The sequence below is a fragment of the Theropithecus gelada genome, chromosome 3, assembly GCF_003255815.1.
Source record: "Theropithecus gelada isolate Dixy chromosome 3, Tgel_1.0, whole genome shotgun sequence".
NCBI lineage: Eukaryota > Metazoa > Chordata > Mammalia > Primates > Cercopithecidae > Theropithecus > Theropithecus gelada.
Genome location: NC_037670.1, coordinates 141,823,303 through 141,838,843, shown reverse-complemented (window position 1 = coordinate 141,838,843; position 15,541 = coordinate 141,823,303). Strand labels below are relative to the sequence as shown.

At 34.9% G+C, this 15,541-nt stretch overlaps 1 protein-coding gene across 1 annotated transcript in view; it reads right to left on the bottom strand.

Annotated features, from left to right (window-relative positions):
• Nucleotides 1-15,541, bottom strand: part of CFTR (cystic fibrosis transmembrane conductance regulator) — a 180,560-nt gene that overhangs the window by 121,811 nt on the left and 43,208 nt on the right. The window contains exons 4-8 of the mRNA XM_025379291.1: nucleotides 10,172-10,387; nucleotides 6,955-7,044; nucleotides 5,912-6,075; nucleotides 4,665-4,790; nucleotides 1,029-1,275 (exon numbers count right to left, since the gene is read on the bottom strand). Coding sequence (XP_025235076.1) covers nucleotides 1,029-1,275; nucleotides 4,665-4,790; nucleotides 5,912-6,075; nucleotides 6,955-7,044; nucleotides 10,172-10,387 — 843 coding nt within the window. The remainder of the gene's footprint in view (nucleotides 1-1,028; nucleotides 1,276-4,664; nucleotides 4,791-5,911; nucleotides 6,076-6,954; nucleotides 7,045-10,171; nucleotides 10,388-15,541) is intronic.

Here is a 15,541-nt window from a genome sequence, read left to right as displayed (position 1 = left end):
GCTCCTCTTTACCTCTCTTTTGGTTTCTCTCATTTTCTCCCAGTTTGGTTTTCAAGATCTGTTTCTCTGTCTGTATGCTCCCATTCAGTGACTCTCCCCAGATCTGTTTCTTCTTCTTTCTTTCTCTCTCCCTTCTTTCTCTCTCTCTCAATGGATTAACAGAAGACAAGATGATTCCCAGAGCTACTTACTATGATTCAGAGCTAGAGTCACCACTTTGTCTAAATCACAGATCTCAAACTCACTTAGTCTCAGGACCAAACAGGTGATATAATTAAGGAGTGGGGCTGAGAAGACAGCGTGATGAACTGGAGATGGCAGGCGCTCTGTGAGTAGGGAGCTGCCATAGCTTGTGGAAAAGGACGACGCAGTTGACTAGTTATTCCAATTCTTCAAAAGAGGCTGCACACATGAGCGTGTGTGCGTTTATGTGTGTGTGTGAGAGACATCTCCCAATTTTTAATTGCAGGCAACCAATATAAATTTTTTAAATGAAAGGTTAAAACACGTCTAGGAGCCAAAATTAGGTCTACGGGCCACCATTTGCAACCTCTGGCCTAGAATAAATAATGCCAGAACTACCTAAAAGTGGCTCACCCTTCTCCCTCATTTTTATTTCTGTCACAGTGACTTATTTTCTGGGTTAAATATTTAAATAAACAGCAAAAAAGCATAACAAGCATTTATTTGCTTCTTAATAATACACAAGTTTATCCAATTAGCTTCATATAAATTGAGTCTTATCACCTGAAAACTTCAGAATTTCTCAAAGCTGCTAGCTACATCAGTATTATTGGGATTTTAAGGTAATTTGGCATAAAATGCCATTCTCATCCATCATACTGTCCAGAGAAATGCCAGGAAAAGTTTAAGGTGAACATTCCTAGTATTAGCTGGCAACTTTTATAACTTCCTAGAGAAGGAAATTTCTTTTTCTATATTTTTGCACATTTGCAAAGTTCATTATAACTGATCTATTGACTGATTACTTTAATCACAGTATATAATGTAGCATTATGGTACATTACCTGTATTTTGTTTATTGCTCCAAGAGAGTCATACCATGTTTGTACAGCCCAGGGAAATTGCCGAGTGACCGCCATGCGCAGAACAATGCAGAATGATATGGTTGTGAATATTTTTCGGAGGACGATTCCTTTGATTAGTGCATAGGGAAGCACAGATAAAAACACCACAAAGAACCCTGAGAAGAAGAAGGCTGAGCTATTGAAGTATCTCACATAGGCTGCCTTCCGAGTTAGTTTCAGTTCTGTTCTATAAAAAATAACAATAATAAGATTCAGGATGTTATTGTATTTTTCAAATATCACGGATCTTGGAATGTAAGACCTGAGCATGGTCTCTAGAGTCTTTCTGCCTATATTTTTAATCTGGCTCCACATCATATGACCTGTGTGACCTTGGGTATATTATTTAATCTCTCTGGGCCTCAGTTACCTTATACGAAAGGATAACAATGAAAGTACCAGTGTTTTGTACATACTTGTAAATATTATATTTAAATTATAATTAATAATTTGTTACTAACATTATTATGACATTATTTTTAAACCTTTACTTCATTACTAACTTGTAAGATTAGACTAATCATTTTTTGCTTGTTGGTTGGTTAGTATTTTAAGTAATTAATTGTGGAAATGAGAACAATGTTGCAAGATTTATGAAGGAAAAAGACAATTCTGTGATTATCTAATGGATTCTTAGCACTTCGGAAATTCCAACTTGGCTTTGAGGAACACTGAAAATAACATATAAGCTACAGAGAAGTGGTTCTCAAACCTTAGCATGTGTAAAAATCACTTGAGATGCTTTTTAAAAATACAGTCTCAGGCCTGCCTCTTAGAGATACTGATTGAATGAGTCTCAGTAGGTTTCCAGGATTTGCGTTTGAAAAACAAAACAAAACAAAACAAAAAACCCAAAACACACAAGTAGTTCTTTTGATTCAAGTTGCAGGTGGGTTTTGAAAAATTATGAAAGTAGATACTACATCCTCTCTGTCTCATTTCAACATAATTATTTGCAATCACATTACACTATACATTCAATCTTCTAGTCTGAAATGCAAATGGAAATTAGTTTTTTTAATATATATGTGAGGCTTCAGTGCTCTAACAGGCAGAAAACAGGGAGTGCAGGAGACAACACTGCCTTCAACTCGGTCCCAGTCTTCCAGAAGCCATACAAATTGGAGTCACTTGTGATCCTCCCCATCCAGTTCTTGCCCAAGGAAAGGTCAACCAGGATAGAGGCAGAGGGCTCTGGTGAAAGGGGGCAACAGCTGTGCCATGGCATAGTGCATGTGGGTACCTGGCATTTGGGCATTAGTTCTTCCTTAATTCAGAAAAGCTATTCTCATTCTCAAGTGCAGAACTAAGAGGGAATCTTTTTTCCATTTTTAGTCTGAAAAATAAAATGTAATCTGAGCACACTGATGAAGAAAATTGAGTTCAATGTGCCCAACCCAGATTGCAATTCAGTCTATTTAGGTCTACCAATTTCAGTAACTTGACACTGAAGACAGATTATGATTTTGGCATCTCACCTGGCTTTGAATCCTGGTTCTGCCAGTTACAGCTATGACATCTTAAGCAAGTCACTCTGCCCTCTAACTTTACAGAATCCACCTCTATAGAAGGAAAACATGTCATCTCCTTTGTGGAGTTGTTGCCAAGATTAAATAGCACAGTAGAGGTCTATATTTAAATTTACAATGTGTGTCCTTTCTCCTCAACAAGAAAAGGAAAAACATGGACTAGGCTGGTATTTATAAAATGATAGAAAACACTTTTTATAAAAATGTTAAATTTGTTCAACTGTTGTTGAAACATATTAGAGCTGGGAAAAATAGGAAGAAGAAGTACCATAAGAAAAAAAGAATGGATCCAAGAACATTTGTAAGAATCACTCAGAAAGTAGATTCTCCATAATATAATCGCTAACATTTTATGACTCATAAAACTATTATATCAGTTTCTTACTTTTAAAATTGAAAGTGACTTTATTACTAAAGAGCAATAAAAAAGTGGATTTTCAGGGAGCTTTGCACAGCCTTTTGACCAGCACAACAGTGTCCCAGGCTGAGGTAATCACTTCTTTGATGTGAATTCTGCCAATCTCTTCCAGAACATTATATTTGCTCTCTTGAGTAGGGGCAATTCTTGCTTTCCCATATTTATGTCAACACTTTCTAGCCTTTTCGAGTGACAATTTCATGCCAGATTATAAAGGTTACAACTAAACATTCACTATATATCAAACAGAAATACCAAGTAAAGGGAATAGATTTCATCTTTTGAGGAAGAGGGAACAAAAAAACAACAAAAAACAAAGTAAAATCAGCACCAAGAATGACCCAGTCATGAGTTTATCATGAGTTTGAGAAAACCAGATCTTCTGATATCCTTGTCATCACCCTTGCTATACATGTGTTTGCAGAAGAGTGATGCAGAGAGCAAGTGTGATGGACCACTGACTTGTTAATGAGATAAAGAAGATCTACCAATTGAACAATTCCCCCAAGAACTTGTTTTCTGGAAAGAAAATGCAATTCCTTTCCTGGATTTATCTTGAAATGCATAACAAAAACAGGTGACCGATAATGTTTGGGAAATAAATACTCTTTTACTCTTTCTGTTTACATGGCAAAGGACTTAATATTTCAGCATTTCTTTTGTTGTTCCAATCACACACCTGCAGCTCAGTTACCATTGTGTACTGGACTCAGCAGCCTGAATTCCTCATAACCCATACTGACACCATCCATAAGGGTACTTCTGTTTTTAGTATATTTTTCCCCGTGAAATTCTCATGTGCTGAAATTATTTGTTCCTTGAACAGTGTGTCAACTTTCACTGAGTCTCCTAGAACCTTTTTAGATTGGAGTTTATAGAACATGGAGCTCAACTGAAGAAAAATGGTCTCATTGCTACAGAAATGCTATAGTTTACATCTTGCCCAGATTTATCTCAGTAATCATAACTCAGTCTGCACTGTACTTTCTTTGTTGGATATAATCCTTACTAATCAGTGAAAGGTTATATGAGGTGAAAGAACACTAGAGATAGGTGCCAAGTACTGATTCTATCTCAGGAGGTAGCTTTCATTACTTGAACTGACTTCATTTCAAGTGGAGGATTTATAGGAACCCAATTTGTGAATACTACCCTATGTCATTCCCAAGTTAAGGAAGAGCAAACATATTCTAACCAGACACAAGTTTTTTCATGGTTAATGTACCGTAACACATAAATTAAGATATAATAATAGAGAATCATTTATTTGGTTCAGAATTGTATACTCTACCAGTTCCATCTGAGTTACCAATCAGCCTTCAATATCTTCATCATTATTTTAATGAAATAAATGTATTGAGCAGCAGTGAACACATGTAGGAAATTCTTTAATAAGGTATCAATATAATATACTTGCAGCGCAAAATAACACCCTGGACTAACTACATAAAACTACAGCCCATGAAAGTGAATTTATGCAACTAATGTATGAATATTGAGAGAACTTAAATGCAATCATTTGATTGTCAGAAACATCAAATAAGAAGTGGAAGTCTACTGTGACAAACATATTTTTTAAAAATTAAGGACAGAATTACTAACAACATTGAAATTACTGGAACAACTTACTGTCTTAGGTTTTCAATCATTTTTTCCATTGCTTCTTCCCAGCAGTATGCCTTCACAGATTGGATATTTTCAATCATTTCTGAGGTAATCACAAGTCTTTCATTGATCTTCCCAGCTCTCTGATCTCTATAAATCAATCAATCAATCAATCTAATAGTAAAAACAAGTCAAATTATCTACTAAGAACTGCTCAAGGTTTTAAGTCATATTTCTTTTATTCGACAGATGGGCATTTATTTTATTATCAAATAGATGGTAACAAAAATAATAACTACTGTTTAGTAAATGCCTCCTATGTGTCAGATATTGTACAGACTCATTCCATCTGCCATCTCTATCCCTTACGACAGTCTATAAGCAGTGGGTATCTCTATTTTAGAGATGAAAAAAGCAAAGACTCAGTGAGATGAAGTGGCTTGACTAAGGTCACATAACTAGTAAGTATGCAATCTGGGATTCAAACAAAGTGCTATTTGACTCCAAAATTTATATACTTTCTATCATACTCTAGCTGACAAATTCAAGCCCTTTATCATAAGCAGTGACTTGTGTAAGTCATTCATACACTAGTATTAGTTATTCTGTAACACAAAGTAACTAAGGCTCTGGTGTGATGATCCATAAACCAGAGTAGTAAAAGCTAATCAACTCTACACAAAAATTAGGTATTCCCTTTAATTCACATAAATGTTTTATCCACTTTTTAACTGTTTTATAATCTAAAAAATGAACTGAATCAACATATTTATAAACAAATTCAGGAGACTGAGAAGCAAAAAAATGTCCCATTGATACAGGAAGTAATATTTATACCATCTTAAAAAGTCTTTTAGGCTGGGCACGGTAGCTCATGCCTGTAATCCCAGTACTTTGGGAGGCTCTGAGGTGGGCAGATCACCTGAAGTCGGGCATTCGAGACCATCCTGGGCAACCTGGTGAAACCCTGTCTCTACTAAAATACAAAAATTAGCCGGGCGTGGTGGCGTGCGCCGCTAATCCCAGCTACTCCGGAGGCTAAGGCAGGAGAATTGCTTGAGCCTAGGAGGCAGAAGTTGCAGTGAGCCAAGATCGTGCCACTGCACTGCAGCCTGGGTGACAGATCTAGACTCCATCTCCAAAAAAAAAAAAGTCTTTTTTAATGACACTGAAGATCACAGTTCTATGCATAGAGCAGTCCTGGTTTTACTAAAGTGGACTTTTTGAAAACATAATTTTAAAACCTTCAAGCTATGAAAATAGGTTGCTACCTGTACTTCATCATCATTCTCCCTAGCCCAGCCTGAAAAAGGGCAAGGACTATCAGGAAACCAAGTCCACAGAAGGCAGAGGCCTGTAACAACTCCCAGATTAGCCCCATGAGGAGTGCCACTTGCAGAGGAACGATCCACACGAAATGTGCCAATGCAAGTCCCTGGAAAATAAAAGCACAGCAAAAACAGGTGTCATTTTATCTTCCACCCCTAGAAACAAACAATCATATATGAAAAAAAGCAAGTAAAAGGAGCTTATATGGTCAAACACTTCGTGGTTCTGAGCACAGTAAAATCTAGGTAATCATTACATGGAGCACATAACAATGTGCTTAAACATTCTACACATAGAATAGGTTTCCCCAAAGAACAAATTTCAAGCCAGTGCACTTTTAAGCATATTTTTATTCAGTGGAATTGAGATTGGACATCTTAAGTTATCATTAGTCCAGGTTTTAAGTAACTTACTTTTTTTGCATAAAGCAAGAACCACAGCATAGAACATGAGAGAACAAAGAACTCTCTCCAGAGACTCAATCTACACAACTGCACAACTCTGTCATTTGATAGAGACATTTAGAACAAATATTTGCTCAATTCAACAGTAATTAATTTTGTACCAGCTGTGGGTCTCATGCTATTTTAAGTACTGGATGTGCAAAGATAAATAAAACACATCATATGTCCCAAGGACCTTGAATTTATTTATCACATAAGACAACACAGAACAAGAATTGCTCAGAGTATCATATTCAGCCAAAGTATATAACAGATTTAAAGTTTTAAAAAGAAGCATGGTCTGATAAGAATTAAGTTTTGAAAAATCTTATTAACAACAGGCTGAGGTGCCTTTGAGTTGGGTGGTTCTACCAGACCCCAGGATGGTGCTCTGCTATACAACTGACCTTTCTCAGTTTTCAGAATAGGGAAGCTAGAGCTGAGCAAGACTCAACCACTTATCTGATACAGGAAAACTCTACCTTTCTAGTTGTATAATTTATAACAATAGTGCCTAAAAGATTAAATCAATAGGTACATACTTCATCAAATTTGTTCAGGTTGTTGGAAAGGAGACTAACAAGTTGTCCAATACTTATTTTATCTAGAACACGGCTTGACAGCTTTAAAGTCTAAAAGAAAAATGGGAAGTCAGATAATTTCAACAAACAAAATACAAATATATTATAAGTAACATTATAATATGACTAATTCAGTTATTATGCATTCATTATTAAGTAAAGGTAATGAAAATTATGTTCTATTCATCTAGCTTACTATCATCTTAGATTCATAAATATTTCTTTTAACAGTCAATACTATACTGGAATGCTTCTAGTTGTTTTATTTTCCAGTATCTAGAGGGAAACAATTATTTTTTCTCCTCACAATGAGAATGGTATTATACTTAAATACCATTTATACCGTGTGGGAGTTTTTGGTTTTGTTTTAAAAGATAGAGCCAAAGGTACTGAAATTTGAAATTAAGCCTTGGCCTTGAATTTTTCATGTAGTTCTATACTAACTCATTTGGATAAAATTACTTTTAAAGTCAATAAAAGTATATGATGAATAATTGAAAAATTAATACTTTGGTGAAAAAGTTTGTCAATACAAAATCCATATATTTTACAAAGAAAAATGCAATGCTATGTGAAAACTAGTTAAGCAGGTAAATTATTTTTTATCTACTTATTTATCTATCAATTAAATTTACTTAATTAAAACTATAAAGTTGACAACTTAACTATGATTATGGAAGATCAGAGTCATATTTTGCCTATAAAACTGAAGAATTGATTTGCTATTAGATCACTTTGACTGGGAATTATCTAATATTAGTTTCAAGTGAATACCTCACATATTTGTTGAGCATTTAGTAAATGCAAATCACTCTACTTGATGCCTCAGGGATTATTAAGATTTATTAAAACATAATCCCATCGTCAAGGTGACCTAGTATATAAATAACTAAATATAATATGATAGACGAGTTAAGGGAAGTAGAAAGTAATAGGGTAGTTAAGAGAAAGTTAAAACTCCTGGTTAGAAAAATCTGGAAGGATTTTCTTGAGGAGTTAAAATTTGAGATGGTGTAGAATAATAAATAGTGTATAGATAAGCAAAGAAAGGAACGAATCAAGGCAGTTAATTCCAAAACATTATCAGAGCAATATGAAGTGGGGGAAATCCATTGAGCTAAATTGCACGACTTAGTAACAGGCTTAGTCTCGAGCGACTTTGAGTGCTGCACAAGGCTTAACATGGAGCTGTGTGCACAGTAAGGACTCAATGAATATTTTTGTTAATTTAGTTATCTCTGCATTCTTGAAAATTATAGGCAAAGCTCAAGTTTGTATTTAAATTCATTATTTAAAATAAAATGTTGCAGAATTTGGAACAAAGCAGAGGAGAGCTCTATTACAAACTTTGGAACATTGTAGGAAAGGTCCCACATATCCTGACCATGAGGACAAAACAGGTCAGATATGGGAAGGCATGAGACCTGGGAAGAGTAAACACAAGGTTCACTTTAGGGACCCAACCAAAGCCACACGGAGATGGGATTGCCTTCTTTGGTGATGATGGCCAATGTAGACCAATAAGTGTGGCTAGAGAGATGAAGCAAACTGGGCAAGAACATAGATATGCAACATTGAGAAAGGAAGACAAATACAATACCACCTAACTCTTTATCAATGCATCTGGGTCTGAAAGCACCTATATCCTGTATTTCTGCTAAATGTTACATATGGACTTGTTTACAAACTAACCTGCTCTTTATTTGATCTCTACACCCGTTTAGCCCATGCCTGTCTCTTCCTGCATTACAGTCTGCCCACTAAATATCAGTACTCTATTGTCCCTAGTGGTTAGAAAATCCTCCAGTTCAGAGATTGTGATTTACCTATTTTAGAAATATTGAAGCAGTGTTCGCACCATGTTCTGTACTTTTTAAATCTTAGTTTCCTTATCCATAAGACAAGGATAATAGTACCTACCATTAAGAGTTGTGCAGAAGATCAAATGAGAGTGTACCCAATCACTTAAAAGCTTGTCATGCACATTCTGAGCTATTGTCATTATATCAAGCACTTTCTATAGACATTTATTAAACTGAATTCAACTTTCTCTGATATGCCGCTGTGTAGATTCTACATTCCAAATGATATCTAACAATGTCTTCACTTATGTAAAATGTTCAGATCAAAATAAAACTTTTGTTGATTTATCACGTTTTCCTGGTACTTGTGAACTGATGAGATTGCAGCTGAGGTGATAACTGTGGACTCCGTTTTTATTTACTTCTGCCTTCATAAAAGGCTTTTTTGAACAATAAAGTATGGTTATCAAGGTTTTACAACACAGTTGACCTTGCAGGTGTGTCTTAGAAGTGTTATGGGTTATTTGCTAGAGGCAGATTTCAGATCTATGCCCTTAAAAGCCAAGTATTTAATATTTACATTGGTAAAAGAAAAAAGAGAAGAAGGGTAAAGCAATATCCAAATGAGTCCATCAAAACAACTTTCCATAATGACTTTGCAGATCCAAGTTAGTCACACATGGTAGTGAATCAGGATGATGCAAGTACATGCCTTCAAAACAACCTTAAATTGTGTTTGTAAGGTAGTTAAATGTTAATTTGAATACACCTAAATGATGCCTCAGCAACTTGGGCCCTTGTCTGGATAATACATGCAGAAAAGCAGAGTAGGTTCTTATGGTTTCAATACACGTGCTGTTCCAAAACCTTTAAATTTGTAGGGCTCATAGGATGATAAAAATCCAACTCAAAATAAGGCAGTGAATACTACTACTTACGACAACCAGTTAAGGTGAAAACTTTTGTTATTTGGGTTATCATTAACAATCATATATTATACTCTTCTTACTGAACATAAAGATATGTGGCATTTTACTATAAGATGATATTTTGTCAATTACTTTTATGTAGGCTGTGTGTCACCTTAACAGGAAACCATGGATTCCAAAAAAAAGATAACATGATTAGGAGAAAAAAAAAAAAAAACTACAACAGAGGCAGTTGACGGAAGATATTTAATAATTATGAGTTGAACTCAATTAAATTATCAAGGATAATTAAGAGCATTAATTATTCCTGCCATTTATTTCATAGGCATATGAAATTAATTTCAGCATTTATCCCTTACTTGTACCAGCTCACTACCTAATTTATGGCATTAAAACATGTACCATACAGAACATATGTACCACAGGGCCTGTGCAAGGAAGTATTACCTTCTTATAAATCAAACTAAACATAGCTATTCTCATCTGCATTCCAATGTGATGAAGGCCAAAAATGGCTGGGTGTAAGAGCAGTGTCCTCACGATAAAGAGAAGGCATAAGCCTATGCCTAGATAAATCGCAATAGAGCGTTCCTCCTTGTTATCCGGGTCATAGGAAGCTATGATTCTTCCCAGTAAGAGAGGCTGTACTGCTTTGGTGACTTCCTGCAGAAGTGGAAAAACAGAGAAAATTAAATTTCATTTCTTTCTCATAAAATACCCTGATAATTCCAACACAGGACTTTTCAGCTTTAGAGGAGACTTAAAACGAGTTTATATAGAGGGTCATACCACATGTGAAACTCTTAGCACTATTTTCAATATCTTGGTACTTTGAAATAAGATTTGGGATTTGTTATAGCAAAAGTCACTGGCAGACAAGTTTACATATGAGGTATTTTAAATTAAACAGTGAATAGTGGCCATAAAATAAAAAGTATAGTTTCTGAAATGGTTTGTTAATCAGTAACATCTACATAGCACTTAACAGTTTCTAAAGCATTTCCCTTTTTTATTTTTCATAACAACTTTCAGTATCAGAGTAGGCATTTTTTTTTTGTTTACTATAGAGACTTTCTTAGATACAGAGTAGGCACTATTATTTTCACATGGCAGATGAAGAAACTGAGGCCAAAGAGACCAGGTGGCTTGATGTAATTTCAAACTAGAATTTTCTAAAGTGTTTTGGGCAATGGCATTATTTTCAGAATGAACTTAGCTTCTCAAGGCAACCACATAAGGCAGAACTGGCAATGGGAGAGAGGAGCACACCAGCACTAGTGGTATTTAAAATTGGCCATTTCCAATGCTAGTCCCTTCTCAGTCAGCAATAAGAATGGACTTTGGTGAAGGAGTTTGCCAGCAGCCTCAATCTCAGGCCAGATTCCAATGACTGCTGGACTCCTCAAAGGCCCGTGAGTCAGTGAGGGAGAGCAGAAGTTATGTTTTCCCAAATATACCTCATCAGGGTCCTCAATCTACTACTAAACCAAATTGTCCATCGAATTTATTACCACTTCCCCTAAATATACAAGAATAGATCTGAATCCAGGGATTTTGAACCTAGGAGGTCTAATTCTTACCCATCTTGTTAAATTGACCTCAAAAGAGAAGGATGCATAATTCCCCATTTTGTTTTATAATGACCCAGTAAAATAGGGACCAGACGGTATCCCTGAAAGGAAATGATGTTATGATAATTGGTTCCATTTAAAATATAAATTTCCAAGCAAGACTGCCCCCTACCCCTGGTATTGCCAAGCACTATTCTGCCTCATCCCTTAATTTGTTTTTTTTTTTTTTTTTTTTGTCCATTTTCTACAATGTATTTTCTAAACCTCAAGTATCCAATACCTCCAGCCCCCTCATTCTCAATAGATGACAATGCTTTCTACGTCAATGTCATCCCCACAAGAAATCCTAACCCCTATAGAGCTGCCATTGATTGAGTAGCTTTGTATAGCTGCTTATTCTATGCTTTATATATGTTTTATTTTGAATTAACTAAGTCAACTAAGGCTCTGAATGCAAGAAAACATTCAAACTTTTAAAAAGCCTCCAAACTAATCACAAACCTGAAATATTATAGTTCTCTCACCTCACATAGCCACATGTTAAATGTGAGTTTAAATGACAGCAGACAGGCAGGTGTTAAAAAGAAAATTGCCAACCTCCTACCCAAATATTACATGTGAATAGTTTGCTAAATCTACTTAAATATTTTTGAAAAGTAAGTACACAAATGACTGCACAGTGTATACTATGTTCGTTTTGTACTTCTATTATTACATATGTTCATCTTTAGAATATATATCAAAGGAGAATGGCTTTTGAGGTTTTTAAATTTTATATAAATGACATCCTACTGTGCTTTTTACAACTTTTTAAAAACTTAACACTGTGTTTTTCACATTTATCTTTATCAATACTTGTATAACCAACTCATTTATTCTAAGTGCTGCCTAACATGCCACCCTGTGAATACATTGGGTTATTTGCCCATTGCTGTACATTGAAGCAGTTGTGTTGTTTTCACTCCTAAGTTACTGCAGTCAGTGAAAGAGCTGCCCTGGATGCTTTTACAAACTTCCATATGTATTTGCCAACTTTTCTCTAGATTCAAGTATGTTTTTTTCCAAAGTAATTTTTTTAATTAGGAAAATGTACAATTAAGGTAAATCTTAGATTTAAAATTATAAATATATCTGTACTACAAACATAATTGTTCATAGTATGCTTACAGTGGCAATATTTAATCCTTAAAATTATTTGAGATCAATATTTTATCCCAGAATTGTTCTATATTATACTGTTTTTCATAGACAAATATCAATACCATCAATTTACTTTGATTTGTTTTTCTTTTTTTTTTTTTTTTTCCTTGACTAGTGGGTTTGTACTTGGCCAAAATGCTCTCCTGAGTTGCAGTCAAGGCCACTGGATTTACATGTGCTATCTATGTTAGAAGTATCACATGTGGTCATGAAGCAGAGAGCAAGGGGCATTATTTACGATGCATACCAGATAAAGCATCGTTTCTTGTTCATTGTAAGACAGTAACAGGAAAGGTATGAACCGTGAACACTGCTTATAAGGTCAATTGCTTATATCATGATTAGCATAAACACATTTCTCCCCTTTCAGAACTCATTTATCTCCTAACATATATCTATACAGACATATAGTCAATACAGAGAGACTGGATAGACTATCTCAAAGAATACAGAACTACTGATAAACAATACATTGCAAAGCAAGTATGTAAATATTTTTAAAAGTAACTTGTGTCTGTAGGATGCTAAAAATAATCTTCTGAGAAAAAAGAGAAATATTTTAGCAACCAAGCTAAATTTTAGCACAGAATTTTTCAAGTTAGAAGTGTAAAGACTTCTATAAGGTTTATTTTCTTTTGAGTAATGTGAACCAAAATCTCTTCCACTGGATCTCTCCATTACATTTTCCAGATCACAATAGACTTTTCCCTATCACAACAGGCTTATTTGTTGAATTTTTATTTAGTTGTAATTTATAACAAAACACAATTAAAATGCGTATTAATCTGAATGGAATGCCTTTTTAAAAAATTCAGAGACAGGGTCTTGCTTTGTTGCTCGGGCTGGAGTGCAAGGGCTATTCACAGGTGCAATCACAACACACTACAGCCTCAAATCCACAGATCAACAGATTCTCCTGCTTTAGCCTCTCAAGTATCTGGGACTACAGGCTCATGCCACCATGTCTGGTTTGTAATACCTATTTTACATATTGTCATTACTGAGTTAGTTGTCGTCTTTCCTCAACCAAAGAGGACATAGTCATCCTTTGAACAACAGTACCTATTTCACAAAGAACTGGTAGCACGACTCTGGAAGGGCATATGTGTACAAACTAAAATGTGGTTCATTTTCAGTATGAAAAATCCTAATAATAAGACCACCTGCAAACAGCAAACCAACATAAACCTCACCACCATATGGAGCTGTTACCATTCAAGGACAAAATCAGCACTCCGAAACTCCACCCCTTCTATAGTTTTCCCTAATCTGTTTTAAGCATCATGTTCTTTAATATTTACAATGGAACCATTTATAGATATCACCTGATTTTTTTTTATTTGGAAAAAAACACTGGTAAGTGATACCTAGCTTAATCTATGACGTGCAATCCTTTACAAAAGTTATCCCCAGAATGACTGGGAGAAATGTAGTCCCTCTATTCTTGGTACAAGAAAGCTGACTGTACTCCGTTGTTCAGAGTATTTTCACAGACACAAGAAATGTTCTGATTTGTTACCACATGAAATAGTACAAGCAAACTTAGGCTTGCATGTAAGAAGGAGGAATGTATAATTATTTGGATATTTAATAAAATAGTTTATTACTCTGTATCAGACATGAATCAAGATGGAATTCACTTAATGGGTCACTTCAATAATAGAAGAAGCCTGATACCAATGTGTAAGCCAGTGTGATGGTGAAATAAACACTGAATTCAAAATCGTGAATTCCAAATTCTTATCCAGCACATTACCTACATTGGCTGTGTTACTTTAGTCACTTCCCTGCTCTGGACAGTTTTCCTCACTGATAAACTAAGAGGTGGAGAAAGCTAATTGTGATGTCCCCTCCAGTGCTAACATCTCTGATTATATGATCTGAGTCTGCAGAGTCCCATGGCAGAGGCCAAGAATTCCTTGCGTAATTGTCCTAGCCCTCACCCTGCCATGACTATGGCCATTTTCTACTAAAAAGGATGAAAGTCTGAATAGTATGAGTTTAGAAGATCATCTGGGTAGAGGGGCTCAGGTTGGAAAACAGCTCAAGTGATTGCATTCCTGGTGAGAATAAGTTTGTGACTCAATTTAGATCAGCCTCCCAGGGAAACTTTGGAAGCCTAAAAATATCTCCTATATCTTCTAGGAGTGGTATCTCATTTCTCACAGGATCTTCAAGCTCAGAGCTTCAAAGTTATTGTAGATGAGTTTAAATTCTTTAATCATTTCTGGTTAAAAAATTATAATGCATACCTAGGATAGGGTCAAATGTTTAGTCTAGAGATAGGAAACTCTACTTTTTCTAGATATTCAAACCATGAAGGAAAGTTCAGGTGAAAAAATAGAAACCTGAACTCATGCTTGCAATTACATCAAATGAATTAATCCTGGTTTACTTCACTATAAATTAGAGTTCTGATCCCAAAGCAGAGTTGTTTCTAAGTAGAATGATCAGTTGGAAAAATTCTAAGGCTACAGTGTTTTCTATTGTGTGAGGTCACTTAATAAAATCACCATTATCATTTTAACTTGTTGTAAAAATACAGTACTTTATATGTCTCTATCCTAAGAATATTATGACAGTTTAATTTTGAGAAATTAATTAACAGAATACAGAAGAACCAATGATTATCTCAATAACAAATGAAAAGGAATCTGATAAAATTTCAGTATCTGTTTCTGATAAATGTTCTTAATAAACTTGAATATAAAGATATATTATTAACCTGAAAAAGGATTTCTTCCTCAAAATAACAATCAATGCCATAATTAATAAAAGTCTAGATGCATTACATTTAGAATCAGGAAAAAACGGAATAGTAGCTATTACTACCATTTAACATTTTTCTAGAATTTCTAGCTAATACAACTCAACAAGAAAAATGATTGAGGTACGAATATTGGAAAGAAGAAGAAAAAGTATCATCAGCATAGAATATGATTGTGTAACAAATGGAAATGAATCAAGAGTTTAAAAGATAGAGGTTTAAAAAAGAACTATGTTAAGAACATCGATTTCTATATACCAAACATGACAACTAATTAAA